This window comes from Nyctibius grandis, chromosome 15, assembly GCF_013368605.1.
Source record: "Nyctibius grandis isolate bNycGra1 chromosome 15, bNycGra1.pri, whole genome shotgun sequence".
Taxonomy (NCBI): Eukaryota; Metazoa; Chordata; class Aves; order Nyctibiiformes; family Nyctibiidae; genus Nyctibius; species Nyctibius grandis.
This window is the reverse complement of record NC_090672.1, coordinates 13,648,670-13,671,442: the sequence shown is the minus strand read 5'-3', so window position 1 is coordinate 13,671,442 and position 22,773 is coordinate 13,648,670. Positions and strand designations below refer to the sequence as shown.

Here is a 22,773-nt window from a genome sequence, read left to right as displayed (position 1 = left end):
TATTATCATAGTTCTTTCATATTCTGTCCTGTTCTCCCTCGTACCTCAAAATATGTCTTCTGGAATTTGGAATGGCCCCAGCTTTGCTTGCTTAGAATAACAGGGTCTGTGGGACAGGATTTTGAAATGTAAGGCACTACTGTAAATAAAGGAGTGTGGACAACTTAAAATAAAATTTAGGAATTTGGTGTACCTGCATCTTTTGAAGTTACCCTCCAGAGGAAGATTGAAAGAAATGGATTCCCAGATATTCTAAATAGTGTAAAAGATGGACAAGGGGCGAGGGCGGGGGGGTGGATCAGAGTAAGCATGTGTTTTGTTGCTCGATCCATGAGGTCAGGTAGATATGAGTCACGAAGACATTGCAGTCACTGTGTTTTCATTATTTTTGTATTACGTATATATTTTTCTTAAGAATGCATTTTGGGTTGTAAACTAATTAAAATAATTTCCAAGGCTTTCCTTATGGTAAAGAATTTTGCAATTCCAGTAAACTGGAATTTTGCAGTTCAAAAGAAAATATTTTCACAGCTCTAGACTTTCTTTGTCACTTACAAATGGTGACTTCTAATTATACTGCTTGTTACTACTTTTGATTATTGATTCTTCTCATAATACTGCTTCTGGCTACTTCTCAAATATTATTATGTTTTCTTTAAAGGAAGCTAAGCTTTTGGTGGTTACAGAGTTATTTTAGAAATTTTGTCCCAGGGTTTAAGTGGGGACAAAAGTCCCTGCTTGGGGACAACCACTGGATTGCTTGGAAGAATGATTTGTATTTTTGTCCCCCTCTCATCGGTTTTGCTGGACTCAAATATATTAATTTCATTATTTTAATAAGAAATCTCTTGTCTTGAAGGAGAGGGTTTATACAGAAGTGGAGATCAGGCTAAGGATCTTGGCTATCTTAGGTGATAAAGACTTCTTGGGAAGAGCAGCTATCCTGAGAAATTACCTACTAGGTTGAGATCATGGTCTGTCAAGTAACGGTGTAATACCATGTTAAGCAGAACTCGATACCGATAATACAGGTCTTGATCCTCCTGTGCAGTTTTTGCCCTAATCAAACACAGAAGTCTGCAGCTGCCTATAAAAAGATGTGTCTTTCAGTATATTCTGACAGTAGTTTGTGTCTGTTTTGACTCAGAAAAGTTTTAAAAAAACCGCAAACAAACCAAAACCCCAAAACAACCGTGTCTGTTGCTGATCACCCATCCGATAATATTGTCTTCAGTCCACACTTTCCCTTACTTTGACTACTTTGGGATGGGGGAGAACAGGTAGTGAGTGTAGAGATAAGCAAGAAAGATCCGGAGTTCTGTGGTTCAAAAATCAAGATTTTTATTTGTTTGGGGTGGGGAGGTCAGTATTAGATCAGAAGATAATACCTTCCTCCTTGTATTGTTGATCCGTCCTTTCACATTTCTGGATTGATGTGCACTATAACTCATTTAATAAGTCCACCAAAATAATATATTCGTAAAATGTGAAAATCTTAGATGACTGATTGAAGAGTTTCCAGTTGCTGCTACTGCACTGTGACCAAAGTAGCCATCGGGGATCCTGCCACCTATTATGCCACTTACAAAAGGGTCATATGAGGCGAATGTATGTACAGCCTTATTTTTCTTTGTGTCTTCCAGTTGTTCACCCTGAGCTGTGCTTATTGTACCTAGAGTGAGCTTCAGGTGGTTTGTTTTCTTACAGGGTGCATTGTGAAATGCCTAATAAACATCGACCGTGGTACTCACTCAGAACAACTCACCGTACCAGTGACACCACCTTAATACTCTTGCGTGCGTGCACACAAAAAGACATTTTATTAACCTAAAAACGCATAGTCTTGCATGAACTCGTAGGTAATTCCATGCACTATCAGTTCCTTGTGAAGCGAAGAATTGTGCCCATTTTGAGGTGTGGGGTATTAGTCTGTCTTGGTTAGCCTGACTTTATAGACAAAAGGCTATAAAGCACCGAAGTAGCTCCTTAATCTCAGGAACAAGATTTTGCAGTTATAATAGTAAATACGTTAGCCCAGTACTCTAATGGGCAAAGAAAACTTGGAAAAAGATTGGTAAGTAGAAAAAAAATTATAATTATGCATCTCTGTCTTAAGTGTTTTGTGTGACTCTCAAAAAGGGCATTATGGAACTGGAAAAGATACAGATAAGTGAAATGGGGAATAATTAGGGGTAATTAAAAATTACTTCTATACAAAGAATGACAGGAGTTTTGGAACTCTGAAGAGAGGTAAAGGAAAGTGAGGTAGGGTAGAAGTGTATGAAATCCTGAACATCATGGAGAAAGTGAGTACAAAATGATTGTTTCCTGTTTCTTTCCAAACAAAAACTAGTGGACTTCAAGTTAAGCTTTTAAGAGTGGGAATCAGAACAAACAGCAGGTGATGTACTTCACGTGATCCTAAACCATGAGGTAATGCGGAAAAGAGAAAGCCAGATTCTGAAAGTGGAGAGACTTTTGTGTCTAAAAGGTGTCACACATCTCCTTTTGCCAATTCCTGTTTCCCTGTAGTTCCTAAGTTACATGGCTGTGAGAGTATGTATTTTTGTGACTTGGTGTTTCTTTTTAAGAGTGTCATTTTTTCCCTCCATACCTTTAAACTTTGAAAGTGGACAGGTAAGCCAATTTTTCAGTCACTTGATTTCTGAAACAAGAATTTAATGAGATATAAAAGAAGTTTTTTGCAAAGGCAAATTCTTGATTCTAGATACTCTGCCTCCCAACCAGATAAAATCCTAAGGTGTCAGAATACCTCTGGAGTACATTGAGATATGGGGAGGTTGTAGTCTGTTTCCAAGGCATAAGAGGAGGTGATCTGAATTCCTAGCATTTCTTAAGTTGTCAGGGATACATGCCGTACCTGTGGACATTCATTCTGAGCATTTCCACCACAAGCTGGAAGGGGAAAGACACCCCTCAGAAGATACACTCATCTTTTTTTTTTTTTTAAATGGGATAGCAGCAGTTTTGGCTTCCTGTGCTACAGTGTCTAATAGTTGTCTCTTAAACTGCTAGTCTCTTACAGAGAATCTGTAAGACTTCAGAAGAATTTTTAGGTAATCGTAGCTGAAAGTACTTAATAATCTCTGTTTGCCATTGAGAACTAGTTTGTCAATATTTGTTTTGTTTCAGTCTTGACAAAGCAAATGCATCTTAAAAATATTTTGACTAATGTTTTAAATTCTTCTGGTTTTAGGAACTGATATTGCTGCCGGAGAGGAGGTTGCAATTAAGTTGGAATGTGTGAAAACCAAACATCCTCAGCTGCACATCGAGAGTAAAATCTACAAAATGATGCAGGGTGGAGGCAAGCAAATTATTTTCCTTCTTCAGAGATTTAACTGGTTTTATGTCTTTGGTATATCTGCCACCTGGAAGTATTTTATCTTTTGACATATAAGGAGAAGGTGGGAAAGGTGGCAGGGTAGGTGAAGAGCAATATCTCAGCTCTTCTGTGAGCAACGTAGAGTAGCGGTTCCAATTCCACGGCTACCAAACTTCATGATAACCACTAAGATCCTCCAGTGTTGCTCATGGTCCCAGAAAATGTAAATGTGAAAACCTTGAGCAATGTGGAACAAAGTTTGGTCCCATCTGGCAGTACACTGGTTGACTTTTGTTTCTCATGGGTCAGTGAAGGATGGTAACTGCTGTTCTGGAGCATTTAACCTGACTCGCTTATTATAGTAGCACAAGTGTAAACTTAGTAAATTCATGTTTGTTATATATGTTAGTATTTTTTCTTCTGAGTTAAAAGTATTTCCTTGCTGTGGAATTCCATGACAAAATGGCATTAGTAATAGAGAACAGAAGTGAAGCAGCTTCGTAGCTACTGCGTGGTACTCTGCTAGGATAACTCACTCATATATTTTAGAATTCTGCAAATGTAAGATTCCCGTGCAGTTCTGGGACATAAACTCAATGTAATTAAGTTTGCTTTTGTTTCATAGTCCCTTGAATTCTTCCTAAATAAGTAATCATACATGTAGAAATGGACGATAATGTGTCTTTGCATTTCGTTACTTTTTAATTCCTGCCTGATTCAGTTGCTGCCTATGTGTAACCTGAATAGCCTTCATAGAGTAAAATACTTCCTTTATGGGCTTACTAAGGCTGTGATGGTGGGTTCTTTCTGAGGATGGATGCTGTGGAGGCAGGTGCCAGAAGGTTAAGTTTGCATCCAAATAAGGGTTTCTCTGTGAAGGGAATTCAGGAAAAAATAATGCATATCAAGTAAAGGTAAGAGTTTAAAATGGGTAAATTACACCATTTCACTTCCAAAATGCATAAAATTAACTCAAAGTAAAGGCATTTGAAATTCTGAATAAGGCTACCTACATACAGGTTTAATTCAAAATATTTGAGCAATTCTGCAGTTCTGTGTGAAATAACTTCCCGAGTTCCTCCATAAAGTGGGGCTAATTTTAGCTCTCTCAAGCTGAATGTATAACATGTCTTATTAACAATGCTACTTTGGTAGAGATTCACCAAACAGCAAGTACAGTGGAACTGGAGGAGAGACAAGAGTCTGAAGCAAGGGTGAAAATTCATTGCAAATTGAAATGGAAGAGAGACGTATTTAATGGTGATCTTTCAAGCTTGGAAACTAAGTAGTTAATTTCTAAGGCCTTCTTCAGTAATAATATTTAGTGGTTTGTCAGTGGCTTTATTTTCAGACTTCCAATTTGCTCCTTATTGCCATCTTGGAGACTACATGAGTATTAATACTTGCAAAATGTTTAAGGTTCAAATTCAGCAAAAACACTAAATACTTTCATGTTGCAAGCTAAGCACAAAGACTGGGAGGTTTCTGGGGGAGAGGAAAAAGGCTATTTTTAGACCTCTGTTGCTGTAATTTTATATTGGTTCTACTGTGAAATTATCAAACTTTTCATTTCGGAATGGCTGAAGGTAGCATAAAATACTAAGTCTCACTGTAAATACAAGCATTCACAGTAATGACCCTCTTAGAATTCATCTTAAGAGCCTTGAAGATTTGTGTGTGTGAACTGTATAAATCAAATTGTTATACTGAATAAACTTTTTCCTTTTTTCTAGTGGGTATTCCCACAATTAAGTGGTGTGGAGCTGAAGGGGACTACAACGTAATGGTGATGGAGCTGTTGGGACCGAGTCTGGAAGATCTCTTCAATTTTTGTTCGAGGAAATTTAGTCTCAAGACAGTCCTATTACTTGCTGACCAAATGGTAGGAAACTGCATTGTTGATCTTGATAGTGCAGTATGTTGGGATATTAAAATTTCTTGAGCGATCGTAACCAACTACGTTTTATATCTGTAATTTGGAGGTGAATAGTCTGTATCATTAGAGAAAAGACTCAAAATTAGTTCCGTTTCTGTGAGATAAAGTGTCCTGTCAAAAGTGATTACAAAGTCTTAATTTGACTTTTAAAAACTGGACCTGCGCTGTTTGCAAACCAGGTGTTGCACTGCTTGAAGACAAAGAAATTCCCCCCAGAAAGTTTTTGGAAACAAACATAAAATAGATACAGGGAAAGAGATGGAGAGAAGGTTTATCTGTTGTCTTCTAAATTATGTTCTCTTTAATGCCATTACATTTTACAATAAAAAGTTTCTTTACCTCTTTTAACATTAAGACAGTGTTGCTAGTGTTTTTATAAGAAAAAAGGCGTATGCCCAGTCTCTCAACGATGATTTATTTTTTCCTCTGTATTTAGATTAGTCGAATTGAATATATTCACTCTAAGAACTTCATCCACCGAGACGTGAAGCCAGATAACTTCTTAATGGGCCTGGGGAAGAAAGGCAATCTTGTCTACATAATAGATTTTGGATTAGCAAAGAAGTATAGAGATGCTCGAACTCACCAACATATTCCATATCGTGAAAATAAAAACTTAACAGGAACTGCCCGTTATGCATCCATCAACACTCATCTTGGAATTGGTGAGCTGGGGAAAGCAATAAATAGAAACTTTAGAAGTATCGATGCACACAGTTTTAGTGCAAGTAGTTGTTGCTTTATGGAGGCATAGAAGACAATCCCTATTTCTGGCACTAACGGTGCAGCATGCTTGGCCTCATATCTCTTGATCGGGTGGGATTTGATCAGTTTGTAATTCTTAGGAATTAGCACATTTTTTTAATAGCTGCAAGGGTGATAGGCTTTTTCTTGTACTGGATGAGTTTATCATGGACATAGTAATTCTCAGCCATCTCTTGTTTTTCTAAGGGTTTTTGTGACAGTCTTGTTGCACAGTCTTTTGTTTTTCCGGTAGAAAATGAAACCTAATGAGTCCACTTTTTTATGCTGTTGTAGAGCAATCTCGCAGAGATGACTTGGAGTCCTTGGGCTATGTACTGATGTATTTTAACCTGGGCTCCCTCCCCTGGCAGGGACTGAAAGCAGCGACAAAGAGGCAGAAATACGAACGTATCAGTGAAAAGAAAATGTCTACACCCATTGAGGTTTTGTGTAAAGGATATCCTTGTAAGTTACTCCTTTGTGGCACTAGGCCTACATGTTCACATTTTAGTGGTATTTCTTTTTTCTTTACACTGAATGCTACCAGTCTTTTTGACTTCTCTCTCTTCCCACGCCCCCCTTTCCCCCCACACCCTGCCATGATTAGGCACGTCTGTGATAAAGATACTGTGCTTTCAAGACTGGAATCTTTGTGTTCGTAGACTATTTCTAATTATCCCTTTTCTTAACTATTAGTGAACAATCACTGCAGTGCCCTCCAGTCGAAGGGTAGCTTGGTATGTCTGGTTTGTGATGTATTGTGTATGCATGCATCTATGCTGCCTGGATAACTAATAGACAACTAGCTTTTTGAGAAATTACCCGTTTCTTCCTATGTGTGTGTACCGTTTCTTGGATGAATCGTATTGAATAGTCAGATGTAGCTGTTACCTATTGCAGTTTCACTTGGGAATTGTCATTTCAGGTTCATCTAGTTTGGCCTGTTGATGGCCAGCATCTGTGAGAGGCGTAGGAAGCCCTTCTGTATGCTAGCATCATGCGTCAAAGCTGCTCTGTTTCTCAATTTGGTATTTACACCACAGTAATAACTAGGCATTTTGAGCCCATTTGAGCAAAATGATACTTAAATCTGTTTTAAAACTTGTTGACATTAGCTGTCATCAGAGAATATTGTTGATCTTTCATTAAGAGTTTTGTCTCTATTCTTTCCATGCTCTTGGCTTCAGCAGCTAGGTGTGATAACAAGGACTATAGTTTTTTTTAGGGTTGTATGAAAACTAACTGTCTTCGATCTGTTTCAAATGTCGCTTCATACGTGTTCCTTTACATTCATTAACTATGTTTTTTCTCTGGGGTTAACAGGCAGGAAAGACTATAATCAACTTTTCTTGTGCTGTTTTTTAGAATTTCTTTCGTAATGTAGATTATTAATATATTATTTCAGCCGGAAAGACTTGAACTCAAAAGCTGGTGTTTTGATACTGGTATTATGTCTGGCGCACAACAATATTGTTTTTTTTCCTGTGTAACTAGTATTTCATGTGCCATATAAAAACAGGTGTTCAGACTATTGCAAATCTAAAATTGGAGCATGACTTCCATGGGAAATTTATATGGGTCCCCTATTTTTTGCATGTTTTGTGAGGTAGCAGATATGGATCTTCATGTGACTTAAAACCAAAGAGATGCTATTCTGTGTCCTGCAAGAAATTCCATTTAAATAAATTCAAAGCAAAGAAATGCAAAAAAAAAAAAAAAATCTCTTTTCTTTGCTCAGCTGTAGTTTTAAACCTGTCCTTCCCCTCCACCCCCACAACTGTTGGTTAAAGAACTTTAGTATTGGGTCCTCTCTGCTGTTGACAAATGAGAGCTTTGCCTGCTCTGTGGTAGACAAATAATTTCCTTTTCAGGGTTGAGTTGTTAGATGAGCTATAGTGTTGCCTTCAGTACATTTCTAGTATTAGGTTATTATTCTTTTTCTTACGTTTAGGAGATCCCCTGTTTGTTGGGTTTGAGGTGGTTGGGTTTTTTTTTTTGTGATTCAGAATTATATAAAATCAAATGTGAAGCTGAAGGAAAAAAACAGGCTTTCTTTTATTACAGCTGAATTTGCCACATACTTGAATTTCTGCCGTTCTTTGCGTTTTGATGACAAACCGGACTATTCCTATCTAAGGCAATTATTCAGAAACCTTTTCCACCGACAAGGGTTCTCCTATGACTATGTGTTTGACTGGAATATGCTGAAATTTGTGAGTAGCTGACATAACTTTCTAAAACTTTTTTTTGTAATGGTATTCTTTTTACTACATTGTGAGTCTCTTAACTGTTACTGTAAGATTGTCTTGCCTTTTTCCTCCAAAAAAAAGATCAGGAAATGAGGAAAGGCGGGAGATACAGGACCTGTGAGATGGGGGTTGAATGACAACTAAGTTGAAGTTACAGGGTTTTAAATGTGTAAGGCTTCTGAGATACTTTCTTCAGGGCAGTCACCAGGCTAGGTTGCGGAAGAATTATTTTCTCTCACCTTCATCTTCAGCACAGGTCATTTGCAACTGTTGAGTAGGTGTCCAGCTGTCATAACAGTATGTGTGTACATTAGCATTTTGAAGACTATCCCAGCAGTTGTATGAACAAAATTAATGGCAGTTCTCAATAAATTTTACCAAAATAATCAATGCCCTAGCCAACTTCAGTTCACGGGTTGTCCAGTTCTTTATGGTCAGTATTTTTACCTGAATATGTAGTTGTAAGCTCAATAATCCCCCAAGTTGTTCACTAGTCTTGACCTGTAGGGTGCAAGCAGAGTGGCTGAAGATGCTGAACGTGAAAGGCGAGAACGAGAGGAAAGATTGAGACATACACGAAATCCAGCTGTGCGTGGATTACCCTCCACTGCTTCTGGTAGGCTGAGAGGAACACAAGATGTAGCTCCTCCTACTCCTCTTACCCCAACTTCACATGCTGGTAAGTAAGCAAATACCTGGATGGATGCATCTTGTAGACTACCCTAATTTGCAGTTTATTCCTGGTCATTGGAAATTTGGAATTAGAATTAGGATGCCTGAGTGGTATTTGTCTTCAATAAGGGTTTGGGGTTTTTGTTTGGTTTTTTCTCCCCCTTGCTTTTTAGTAGATTGAAGGTAATTGTGTACACTCCCTACCTGCCAATTGCTACTTAGATTTCTGTGAATGTAAGACAAAGGCCTTGATTTACCTTGTTTGACTCTGTGGAAGTTTTATATGCAAACAGCGAGAGTGTAATTTTTCCAGGGACCATGTTATAATCCCATTTCTCGTTATGAGAATCTAATGCTTTTTTTCTCACAGCCAACACCTCTCCTCGACCAGTATCTGGTATGGAACGAGAAAGGAAAGTGAGTATGAGATTGCATCGCGGTGCCCCAGTCAATATCTCATCGTCTGACTTAACAGGCCGGCAAGATACCTCTCGCATGTCAACTTCGCAGGTAAAAAAGATTTCGGTGTAATGGAAAAATCAGGTGATTTGATAAAGTTAATTTGCCAAAAGAACATACCAGCTAACTGATGTGATTTCATACTGATTTTGCAGATTATGTTGACTCATATAAATACTTGACATTTTAACTGAATGTTTGTGATATGGCTATAGACTACTGTAAAGAATTTTTTTTTTACCTTGGCAGCAATAAGCATAAAATATTCAAAGTAATACAGAGGCATTGGTGTATGAGGTGATGCAAAATCCTAGAGATACAGCATTTTTACTTAGAATTATGGTGTTTAGCTCCTTTGCTCATTGAATTTCTTATATCTGTTATCAGGGAGCAAGCAGATTAAGTTAGAGGCAGTTGTGAATTATGTTTCCAAATCAACAGAGCAGAGAATATTGGTGCAGAATAGACAAGGAGTAGTTGGTGAAGAACAGAAAAGCGCAAAAGTGAAGAAATACTGTAGTGCAGTACTGTAATTCAGAGCAAATAAGAAGCCACATATGTGGATGATGGATAGGTCGCAGAAGGCTCATTTGAAGAGGATGGCAGGAGGATGAGTGATAGTGGTTCATAGCCATAGTCAGCAATGAAATCATTGATCACGGTGATTTCACAAAGAGATTTTAGGAATGCTTCTTTTTAAGACTGACAAACCATGTTTAAATATATTTTTAACTCTTTATGGTATAGCTGAAACATTCCTTTTTCAGGGTATTCACACACACTTGTCCTAAATAGTGTGTAGCCTGGCTTTGTACAGCTTACCTTCAGTCTTACCTACAGAATGGGGAATCATCTGTACTGTAGGCATACTGCAGCATTACTGGGAGTCTGTTATGAGGACTGGTGCAGTCGCCTAGGGATTTTTCCATCACGCTGCAACGCTGTGCTGCAGTTCTAACTGCGTAATTTTTGCCATGGACTCATTTCATTCCTCATTGATGGAGCATATTGATAAAAATTAACTCAATTCCTTTTGACTTCATTGTTTAATGGACAAAATTAATTATTTTGGATAGTACACGTTCTTACATATAAAATCTTACTGCTAGAGGGAAGGCTTGTTTAGGTGGAGGCCAGGTGAGTATCTCTAATGAAGACTGAGGGTGAACTGGATTGGAGAAACAATTCTGCTGTAAGAAAAGTGAAGTGGGATATTTTGGGTTGGTTTTCAGCTGAATTAATTGTTTCACCATGTCGCTGCACAAATGTTTGTGCTTGCACAAGGAATGAACAGTTCAGGAGCAGAAATTACTGGACGAGAATAGGAAACGGGTGAGGTTTTCTGTGTTGGCTTTGGTGGCAATTTTTGCTAGCTTAAATTGTTCAGTGAACTACAGTTCTTGCCACCAGAAATTCTCACGTTGAAATATTTTATGGCTGAAGTTTGTGAACAGTATGAAAACAAAGACGGTAGAACTGTGCGTAGTTATGGATCTTGTAACTATGCATAAATATCTGATAGAAGGATATAAAGAAGGTGCAGCCAGACTCTTCTCAGCGATATCCCGTGAATGGACAGTGGGCACAAACTGAAATATAAGAAATTCCATTTAGACATAAGAAAAGACTTTTTTACCATGAGAATGGGCAAGGACTGGAGCAGGTTGCCCTAAGAGGTTCTGGAGTCTCCCTCTTCCGAACTACTCAGAAACCAATTGGACACTGTCCTGAGTGGCCTGCTCTAGTTGACTGCGCTTTGGGCAGTGGGATTGGACTAGGTGATCTCCAGGGGTCCCTTCTGACCTCGGCTGTTCCGTGAGGCTGTGATGACAAGTTCCCCCTGAACGTTTACTCATAAGTAAAGATGGTTTCCTGGTAAAGTGTGCATGCCCAGGGTTTGTCTGGCATTCTGAGCAAATCTCAGACGCTTTGTCTCTGTTACCACGCAGATAAATAATTAATGGGAGTAACAGAAATAAGTGCAATGATGTTACTTGACTATTTTATGAGAGAGTATATCTTTCATTTTTTTGCGATATTAACTGACACGTAGCTCAGCGTGCACGTGACACTTTTCTAAACGTTGTAAAGAACAAATAATCCAGGTGAGTTTGCAGATACGTTTTGGTTCTGCCTAACTTGTAAAATGGGAATACTCTGGAACTGTGTAGGACTGAGGTTTTTTTTGAGTAGTCTTTGAATATCCAGATGTATAATTTGTGGTGTATGCCAACAGTACGGTCTGGCTTAATGGCACATTTCCGTACCCACCCTTTTTAACACTCTACTCCAAGTATGGGATCACTCAGTTGACTTCTTTACAATCGCAATAGCGGCCTAGTCGGGATCTTCTCTGAGTTTGTTAGAATTAATCATTCATCGTCTGTTGTCTTAGTTTAGCTCTTATCAAGGCAGTGAACCACTGCTGGTCACAGCTCATGGTGACTGAATAACTGTGTGTAACTGGAGTGTAATTTAAACAGCTTCCCATGGGACTCTCGGCTTTGGAATGCAAGATATTTACTTAGGCTTTACCTTATAACACTTCCCCTTGAGCTCATCAGAGAAAATTAGCTGTTCATATTTCCCACTTCCTGCTTACTCCGTAGCAGGCAAGATGGCTCAAGTTTCAAGTTCTCATAGCTTACGCTCTTACTATCTTCATAACATTAAAGTAGTTCTTCCATAATCAAAATTTATCCTTAGATGTTAACCAGGTTACCAATTAAAGCCATGGATTTCCCACTGTTTTTATACCTTGTTCTTAGTCAGGAAAGCCTTAAGTATCCAACTCGCATGGCAAGGTTATTAAGGGGAATTTTGATTGGCTAGGTGTAAGAAGATAGAAAATCATCCATACCGCTTCTTATCAGGAGAACAGTAAAGAACAGCAACTGTTTGTCCATGCCCATTCCAAGTGTGTTAGTTTCGTTTGGAAGTCTTAAGTAATTCTGCTACCACTGTTCCTTTTTCAGGAAGTGCTTAGACCATACTCCTGGTACAAAGCCGTTTTTAAAGTTTGCTATGCAGATCTACAGATGTCTTATGTTAAGAACTAGATTTTTTAGAGTTGTTATAAATAACTTAATAAATTAGTTTTGTTATTTTATTTGGATGCATTGTTTTGGTAAGGCAACGCTGCATCTGTAATATCCACCTCTCATCATCTAGAGGAAGGGCTACTGCTTGTTAAACTCTGGGCAATGGAAATGTGCAGAGGTTCCTCAAAGAAATAATGAAAGCTGCTTACCTTTAAGTGAAGTTCTTAAGGATGACTCCACATTTTTTCTTTCTTTTTTCCAAAATGAGTTCTGATCAGTTCAGACTGAAACTGAAACCTAAGCCTGGGAATGTAGATAATACAACCAAAATTCTCTTATGGAAAATAGGTCTTCATGGAGAAATTTAACACTCACGGAAAAATGGTAATTGGTAGGGATAGCAAAATAGGTGTCATGTGTATTCCCCACCTCCAAGGTACTGTTCACATAATACCTAAATCATTCTCATTAGAAAGACGAGCAGTTTGTACCACTAAGTAACGAGCATTTATTAGAGTAACAACTAGAATGTCTACGAAATGGTTTGTGAAACTTGAAGTGTTTCTGATGAAATTACATAAATTCTGTGGCACATGTTATTCAGTACTTCTCTCGATTATGTTGAAGTGAAAGCAACAGCTAAAAACCTGCAAGTTGTGAGATGTTTGACAGCGATAAACAGTAGTGAGAGTTGAGCAGTCAGGTATAGCCTATTCAAATAAAATGTGTCTTACTGCAGTACTCCAAAACCTGGTTAGGATGAAGGAGTGGAGCCCATTGTCTTACATGTGGGAACTATATCTGTGGTAATGACTGAGAAGGCTTTAGGTGTAATGTTGGAAAGGTTAGTGTGATGTCATAATGAAAGGGCATAATTTCATCCTTGAATCTATGTATCATACAGTAATGAACAGAAATGGAGAGGTTATTTCATGTCGTTAATGAGACAGATGCTGGAATATTATGCTTAGTTCAGTTCTCAGTATCTTAAATTGTTGGAAAACTGTAAGTAACACAGAGAAGAGCCATAAAAATTGAGCTTGGGAAGACAGATTATACAATGCAAGAGTATCAAATTAGTGTCTTTCAGTTTGTCTGAAAGGTAAGAGATCATCTTGAGTTAGTTGGTGTAGTATTTTAGAGAGAATGATTTTAGCAGGAACTGACATTTATGAAGGAAACACGTGAAGAACCTATTGCTTAAAATTAAAACCACTCACATTTAAAGAGAAGCAAAACAGAGGTCTAAGTGAAGGCAGGCAGCCACTGAAACAACTTCTAAAAGAAGTAGGTCATCTGTCCCCTTTGCCTTTGCATCAAAACTGGATTCATTTCTAAGTGGTGTATTCAGGTCTAAAGCAAGCTTAAATTACAGGTCTCTCTGCAATGAAGAGTTGTGATCTGTGCTGGACAGAAAATCATACCAGCTGTTGAAAGATCCTTCCGTTCTTAAGCTCTGTGAGTGAATTGTTCGCTAAGTCTCCTTTACGTAGTCAGTCTTTAAACGTTAAGAAACATAGGAAAGGAGGTAGTAAAGGAGGTCGTGAGGATTCCAGTAAACACTACTTTAAATCAGTTCTGTCGGTCCACATTGCACAGACTGCATCCCGAAAGCAGTGATCATCTCGAGTCTAGTTATGGGTGAGTAGCCTTAATTTCCTTTCACAGAAGGTTCGACCTGACTGCTCATGGTATACAGTAAGTTGTTTAATTTTTTTTTTCCTGAATGTAGCATGTTCAGCACCCAACAGTCAAAGCTGTGCATAATTCCTACTGGTAATAGAGATATTCTCTCCATAGTTGGAAGAAAAGATTGGAATGCTGCACAAAGAAATATTTGATTAAGTGTCTTTGACAGGAGAAGTTTTTAAGAAGACTGTAGCCAACACTTGGCATCAAACAACTTAAGTGTTGTGCTGTGTCTCTGGGGAAAAAGCAACATAGTTCCAATGCCTCTGCATTTTCCATCTCCTCATGAGCAAATCTTTCTCCGTATATCCATCTTAATAGGCATCATACTCTGCGTTGTTCTTCTGACCCTGTCAGCTGTCTTTGAGGAATAATGAATTGTTCCTTTTGCGTATCTCTTTATATGATAGAAACGTCTTATAGAAGTCTGAAATCAGAGCCCCTCAAAAGATACATTTGCTACTGCAAGTTTAGGTTGGATATTTGTTAGACATCTTTATATATTGGGGCAGTGGAACTGTTACAAACTGCTGTCTTTTCCCCTACCTCAGAATAGCATTCCTTTCGAACACCATGGCAAGTAGCTGCTCGTCTCCTTTCGTTGGAAGGCAGCACTGGGTGAGTGCTTCTCATTAGACACCAAAACTTTGGATGGGGTGGGGAAAAAAATCTTTGGAAACATCTGACTTTGCTGCTTCTCCTCACATTATCTCATAGTTCTACCTGTGCGTTCTGGTCAGATGCTTGATATGGAGCCTTGGTTTTTCTCTAATATAAAAGTAAATATCTTTCCAAAAGTTGAATTATTGCTGCTGTTCCACTTAGACTCTTAAGCAGAATTTACAAAAATAGTGACTTAAAAGGTCCCTAAAATTATTCAAGCATCAACAATAAAATAAAAGAACCAAGTCTAAATTTTAGGTGTTTGAGAATTACATGTCTTTCCAGGGATGTTCATGCAGTAGTGTGTCATCCATTCAAAGCCAGATCTGCTTCAGAATTGTAAAACCAAAATACTTGTATGAAGACTCAATTGACTATATTACTCAAACGAGGCTCTGTCTTGTCATGAATGGAATGTTCTACTACAGCCACATCCATTTTTCGCTGTTCTATATTCTTCTCCATTCCTTACGAGCTATCATTTTAAAAATACTCAGATCTATTCAGATCTATATTTAAAAAATGTTCACATAGTAATGAGAATAGTTTGAACATGAGCATCTTGGAGGTAGACAGGCTTGGATTTGGGTATTTAGAACTCCTTTTCACTGTTCAGTGCAGTAGAAGTTTCTGCCTTTCTGTGTGCAGCTTTTGGCTTTTTAGTCTGTTCTGCTTTTGGCAATAGCAGGTTTCATAAGGGAAATAACAAGTTTCAGTTGGAATCTGAACCTTGATGGCTGAAGGATGCTTTCTTAAGTGTTCAGGAGCTTCTTTGCTTTGCTTCTTATTAAAAAAAGGCTGTGAGATTTTTCTGTTCCTTAATAAATTCTGTTGTATAACTCCATCTGCTGCCTCACTTCCTCTATAAAGCCTAAGCTTGCACTAATCCTGTATCTCTAGTTGGTGAAGAGTCCTGCTATTCCTCTTCCGTTTTCCTCTCCTGCTTTGTGTGCTTGGCTGACTGTGCACAAGCTGCTTTGTAAACAGTTTGTAACATTAAAAAGATCCAACTGTATGGCAGCTTGACACTTTAAAGTCCAATTATCAGACCTTAGGTGGGGGGGGGGGGGGGAAAAGCAAACCTAAAGCTTTGCATTGGAAATCTTGTGTGTGGGAGACGTGCAGATTCTAGTCTGCTCAGGGTTGTGTCTGCATTGGTTGGCCTTTACTGTATGCCTTACTATTTGTAACTGTTTACAACTGAAGTTAATACTGAATACTGATTCAGCTACTTAGACATTTCTCACTTCTTAAATTGCACTGATGTGGTATTGTTTTTCACTTTTACAGTGGAAGTGTTATTGAAATAATGTTGCGCTGTTACTGAAATAGGTCAAGCTATGGAAATTAATGACATATCTTTTAACACAATGTCCCATCAAAAAAAAAAAAAAAAAACCCACAAAACGAAAAGCCATTGAAAATAATTACATTTTTTTTTTACCCTCTTACTGGGATTTTTTTTTCCCCAAACTTAATTATTCATTGAGTCTATTTCTGCACATCGGTAGTGTCTTCATCTGGTTTGTTCTTTCTCCTGTGCATGTGTATGCTCTGCTTAATTTTCTTCAAAACACCCCTTCTGGCTGGAAAGGTGAATTTTCCATGTTAACTTCTAATAAAGGAGGAAAATACAGGGAACTTCGTGTAGCTACAGGTGGGTGTGAAACACTGTATAGTGCATTGGATTTTAAATTCACACACTTACTTTTGGCAAAGAATTATTTAAAAGTACGTTGAGAGCCACTTGTATGTTAACTGGAAGGATATGTGCTGATGTTGTCTTGTTTTTTGGCTTTGGTAGATTCCTGCTCGGGTAACTACCAGTGTTCTCCAGTCTGCTGTGCACCGATGAAAATTATTTTGCCATGGAGGGCAGATAATGCATGGCTGATCTCCTATGTTACCAATGGCTTTACTAGCAAAAATACCCTAACTAGAGCGGAAACATTACAACTGGAGTTCTCCATGTGACTTAAAAGGCACTTGGAGGAACATGGACAGACTCCAGCAGCTGCCATTACAGGATGCTTTTGCAAGAAACCCAATGACCTTAAGAGAACCCTGTGGTAACAGGGCTGGAAAAGAAAGATGGTTTACAGAGTTGACCGCCTGTTATCGGATGGCCATTTCAGTTTTTCCTCCACAGGCGGCAGACTTTACCCCCTTTTTATTATTCTACTGTAACTATAAATCTTTTACTTGGTTTAAGGAAGTTTTTTGTATCATTTTGCTAAAATTATTGGCTTAATTCTCTGTAAAGAACTCTTGCTTTTGTCTGATTTAAAAATGTAGAATATAAACAAACCTAAACTAAAGACAATGACTTGAAATATCTTGTTTAAAAAAAATTAGTCTGGCAGGGAACATGTAAATGAATCAAAACCATCTGACTTTATTTAAAACTGTTTACTTGTTTGTATGGTCCCATTCTGACTGAGACGGTTTTCTCATGAAAATTTTAAAACTGTTAGAATTTTATTTTGCTGTTTGCTGTCTTCATTCACCCTTAACTTTCTGTGTAACACAAAGGAGTTTTTAATACTCATTCTTTTTCATAAAAGAGGAGAACTAAATACCCTGCAGGAGAGTCTTAAGTATAGTAGAGATGGTGATAATGGATTTCTGGTTTTGTAAAGAATATGAAGGACAAAGTGAAAGACTCTGGCATTTGAGGGATTTAGAATTTGAAAGCTTGTCCTACCTCTCTGCTTAGTTTGGGTAAAGAGATAGTTTCAAACATGGGTTTTATTGGTAAAATTTTGTTCCCTGCACTCTGAGGCTGGTTAGTTTGGAGGGTATCACAAGTGGAAGATACACGTTGCTACTGAGTCTTCAGTGAATTTGCACATTTCATTCAGCATCTGCGTGTTTAAAAACAAATAAATTGATTCAGGCCTTCTGTTTCATGCCAAGACTCAAAAAAAGGGATTATTTTTAAAAACAAAACAAAACAACCTATTCTGGCTGTGAAATCCTGAGGATTTTTACAATTCAGATGCATACCATATTTAATTCTTAACTGTATTCAACCTGAGTATGCCCAGAATCGTTAGCTAGGAATGAATGACTCAACATGATTAGGTTGTCCAAAAAACTGTTGCAGGTATTGTTAGCACCTGTTGGTTATGGAATATGGAAGATTCTTCATATTATTTGTTACTGTAACTGTAAACAGTCTCATAAAATAAAAGTAGGTATTCTTTCCTCACAGTACTTGGAACAGTATCAGAAGTACTGTTTATACTAGTATGACTGAAGTAATAGGCAGTTCCACGTTGGAAATGAAAGTACATACAGAGATTTTGTTTGGACAGTTAGGTATTTTGAGAAATTCTCCCCTGCTTGAAAACAATTTTTTTTAAAGGCCTATTGGTCTTCAAAGTTTTATGAAGAGTGATTTTTATTGTTTTGGTGCTTACAAATTCTTTTTTGCTGCTCTCAAAAGTCCACATATGAAGTAGTAGTCACTCTTCTTTGGATGTTTTCAGAACATTAGCTACTTGCTTGTGTGTGCTCTGGGTCTGACTGGGGAAACCTGTATTTGGGGAGAGTATAGTGGAAAAGCTTACGAGTTTGATCCATGAAAAAGTTTGCATAAGAGAATTATTTCCTCAGTTACTATAACTTCAGTATTTTAGGCATGTGCACTACCATTTGAACAGTTTTACACTTCACTGCTTTCCTTGTAAATATCTGTGGTGAATAATGTACTGTTAGAGGGATTTAAAAAGGCAGCCTCTTTATTCTCTCTGTATCTGGAACATTAAATTGCTGTACTATACTTAAAAGTTGACTGCAGACTTCTAGAATTGTACTCACTTGTGGGCAATTTTTGTCCTTCATAATAGTTAAATTCCATCATGCGGAAAATAGTTAAGACTGTCTATATAAACCTGTGTATCGGAAACAAGTATCTCAGAGCACTTCATTTGTACTATCACTGTATTTGTGTACTTTAACAATTGTGTAAATACATTCATAATAACTTCTATTCTTCTTTGGTGTAACTTACTTAAGATGAATCCTTACTCTTTACTTGGTGTAACCTCCTCTTTCTGTTTTGTTTTGGTTTTTTTTTTAAGGGGTTTCTGTACCTGCAAAGACCAGTGTCAGTTGCAAACATTTGAAGACATTGTCATGGTACTAAAACTTGCACGGAAGGCTTTTGGTAGTCATGGTCAGAATGCAGCAGTTAGGGTACACAGCAAGAAAGAGAAGGCATTCATTGCTTTGTTCACAGAAAGCATGTCTTTTGTCTCTTTAATGTTTTTGTTTGGATATTGCTTCTTTTCCAGGAGTCTTTTTTACAAATGCTTTCTCTTATCAAGTCATACCTTGTATTGATAGGAAGTATGGGAAGAGAATTGCTGTAGAGACTTGATCAGTTATGGGAGCTAGGATAAAAGCAAGAAAAATACTGAGCTCTACCCACAATGCCCAGTCCTGGCTTTTGCTATGTAGTTCTCAAACATCTATTCATAATCTGAGGGCAGATACACCTTCAGGAATCCTCTGTGTTTCTGATTAGCAGGCCTTTAAAAGTTGGAAGGATATTTAATTTATCCTCACAGTTTTTGTTTAGAAGAGGATATGTGCTTTTATGTGGAAAATACCAGCTGTGCTGCTGTTTTACATAATCTTGGTGGTTACAGAGTCCCTGAATTCTTGCGGTGCAAGACCTTGAAAACAACTGAAAATAAATCCTACGCTTTAAGAGAGATATTAAGTAAAAGTATTTAAGGAGTCCATATATTCCATGTTAACTTCATGAAAGTACTCAAAATCTCCCTTGGAGGAAAGCATGTAGAATTCGAAGGCATCTCATCCTTCATTCTCCAGTGGGGAAAAATTTCATAAGCACAACTAGTTATTGCCTCCGTTTCCCCACATTCCAGACCTCTGAGTGGCAGCTCCTCCATAGAATGTGTCAAAGGCAACACTTTCAGAAACTGAATTTCCAAACAAGAATCTTTGCAATGAATTTACAGATTTGTAAGTAGATCATTGTCTAGAGCGCACATGTTCATTTCAAGAAGATTTGTTTTCTCTTTGTGAAAGAATGAAATAAAAAGGTGTTTATTTTGTTCTTTAACTGTTGTTTTACAAAAGCAGCGCTTCATGTGTAGTAAATACTACGTGAAAACAAGGAACGCTGCTGGTTTTTTTAATAGTGCTGAGCCATCTTGTCAGAAATCTAGATTTAATCCAGTTGTGAGGAAGTGTAATCCACCATGAACTTAATCCTACAGCAAAGTAGCTTTTAAAATTCACTGGATGAAACAGGTTAATAATAAAAAGGTTTTGCTGTTGAAGAATGCAGTACTTCATTATTAAAAAAGTATGCTTCCCTCTGGTTCATTCAGGTGACAATTACTGGCATTACATGTATATGTCTAGATTTAAGTGATTATCTGAACCTGAATTGTATGGATCATTTGCATCATTCAATAGTTTTGTACCAGGAGAGTGCTCAGGGGCCTGATCTTCAGTAAGAATCTGTTTTCACAGCAAAATCCTACTAACTTTATTAGCAAATATTTGCACAGGAGTAACACTTTATGACTTTTTCTCAGACATTGGTGGCCTTTTCTCTTAATCTTAATTAGAGATTAATTATTAAGAGTAGCATGCTTTGGTTCTTTTGACGAAACCATTGCATGGTGCAGGCAGAGGGACAACAGAAAATTAGATGAGAACTGTATATACACGATCTACAAAAATATGCATCTACGAAAAAAAATCTTTTTTTAAGATAGTCATCTTTGTTAATTTCATTTTGGGAAAAATCTTGACTCAAAATGCATAGATAAGATCTAAGTCTGGGAAATATAAGTGTAATGGACAAATAGGAAATGTGGAAAAAGGGGAAATTGTGTAATCATACTAAAGCATTAAGCCCTAGTCTACTGTCTTTGCTGTGACCAATCCAGGATACTTGGGGTGCGGTGGGCTGGGATGTGGAATGAAACAGGAGTTCGTTTGGTACATTATGCACTCAGAAGAAAATGTCTAGTCCTGATCTCATAATGAGACAAAACATTCAGTTTAATTACAGTCCTCAGCTTGGTTCAGAGCTGCAAGCATTACAGGCACAAAGGCAATGCAAAGCTTCTGGTATTTCCCATAATCCTTAAGGAAAGGATAACCCAGCGATTCACAGTATTTTGAGGTCATGTGCAGATTTTTTTCTTAAAAGACCCCAAACAGCAAATGTTTGTCTGCTCTTGCTGGTAAGAAATTGTATTTTGTCTGACATTGTCAACCACTGGACCTTACGCCACATTTTTCAGCAAGACTGAAAGATCTTTTGCTACTTAAGAATTTTAAATGCTAAAATCTAGATACACTTCTTCATTGGATTCAGACTTTTGCAGTGAAAGACTTTAAACTGCTGAAACAGTAGCAGATGAAGAGTCAGAACAGCAAGAGCTATCCTCATTTCTTACTGCTCCAAAGCATTTCATCTAGGGATAGGGAGGAAAGTTGCCGGCTGGAATGCTGCTGAGCTGATGAAGCAGGAGTTGAGATCAGCCAAGGAACAGTGTACACCTAGAGGTAAGTAGCTTTTTACTCTGTCTGCCTCTAACTTTCCATATTTTCTCAGACAAATGCAGGACTGCTGATCTCGCAGGCTGTGTCACTAGGAAGATACTTCCAAGAGCCCCGACTTTTGCAGTAGATACACCTTTTTCCTACTGGCACAAAGATGAGCTCTATTCCAGAAGCATTGAGAAGGCTGCTAAAATAAGATATTGCAAAGCCGTTGCTTCTCATATGCAGTGCCTCTGCTGTTGTCAAAGATGTTTACTCTTAAAATATCGGTGGGTCACTTTCCTTCAACAGGTCCATCAGCAGGGAACAACAGCTGTGCAACTCAGGTCCTGCCCATTTTCGTCCACAGCGAATGGCCTGACTCCTTTCTTTCAGACTCGGAGAGTACCAGAGACAAAGATAAACTCTTTCGTTTTCTGTCACAAGGATGTGCTGACTACATGCTAATAAATTCTGTCATTTCAGTCCACCCGGCAACATTCATTCCTGTAGCAGCATATGGCTTGATCTGGCCAACAAGGTAGCAAAGGATTTGATTACACCTTAAGTCTTACCAGTTTCCCTAAACTAGCATAAAAAAGGTAATCATATGTTTATTCAAACGTGAGGTTTTACGTAAACTAGATCTACGATCTTTTCAGTGTAAATATACAGAGAAACTTTTGAAGCTGAGCTTAGAGATTTTTTCAAAATTTCTCAGCAGAGATACAGAGAATTAGGCACAAATAGGTGGGAACCTTCTAGATAGCAAAATGTAGCTCTTGCTACATTGAAGAGAGTGGGTGTAGCCTTGAGATTATACCTTAAGGAGCCGTTCTTAGCTGGGGTACCGTAGGATCCAAAAAACACCACCATAAATGTATTCTTAAACTATGTTTTTTTAGGAGCTTTCAAGTTCTAAGAGCATCATTTGACAATAAAGACAGCTTGCTGGCAGGTCAGTACTCAAAATATTTAGGGCTTTGTAAGTCATAACAGTTCGCAACACGGTCACCTGCAAACAAAACCTGGACCACTCTTCAGAGGACAAGAACAATAATTTCTACGTGGAGCACCACAGCATTAATAGCTATTGCTTTAAATTAGTTGATGCTTTAGAGTAGTCTTCGGGATCATTTACAGCAGGAGCCCATTTCCATTTTGGACTTGGCCAAACTATGAGTCACGGCAAAAGCAGTCCCCTTGCCGACACTAAATTCTGACTGCCTGTCAGCTTGGTGTCTCCTCTTGTTTTCTTCTCTATAAGCACTCTGCTTCTGTATAGGTATTTGAGCATGTGCAAATGAAGCCAAATTTCCAAACCTGGGTGTTAAAGTTATTTTTTCTAAGCTTATTTTCTCACACCCACAGTTTTTGACAACCAAATATTTATTCACTACATTTGCAACAGTTTACTAGAAAAGCATTAAAAAAATATCT

General features: G+C 37.9%; 1 protein-coding gene across 2 annotated transcripts; it reads left to right on the top strand.

Annotated features, from left to right (window-relative positions):
* The first annotated feature begins 3,222 nt into the window (after positions 1-3,222).
* Positions 3,223-18,793, top strand: CSNK1D (casein kinase 1 delta). 2 transcript variants are annotated; one of them, XM_068413146.1, is made up of 9 exons: positions 3,223-3,328; positions 5,080-5,228; positions 5,719-5,947; positions 6,321-6,491; positions 8,091-8,239; positions 8,783-8,954; positions 9,318-9,457; positions 14,688-14,754; positions 16,604-18,793. In XM_068413146.1, the coding sequence occupies exons 1-8, from the start codon at positions 3,313-3,315 to the stop codon at positions 14,718-14,720; spliced, it is 1,059 nt and encodes a 352-aa protein (XP_068269247.1). In that variant the 5' UTR covers positions 3,223-3,312; the 3' UTR covers positions 14,721-14,754; positions 16,604-18,793. The 2 variants fall into 2 exon arrangements, with proteins under 2 accessions (XP_068269247.1, XP_068269246.1); XM_068413145.1 differs by lacking the exon at positions 14,688-14,754.
* The last annotated feature ends 3,980 nt before the right edge of the window (positions 18,794-22,773 follow it).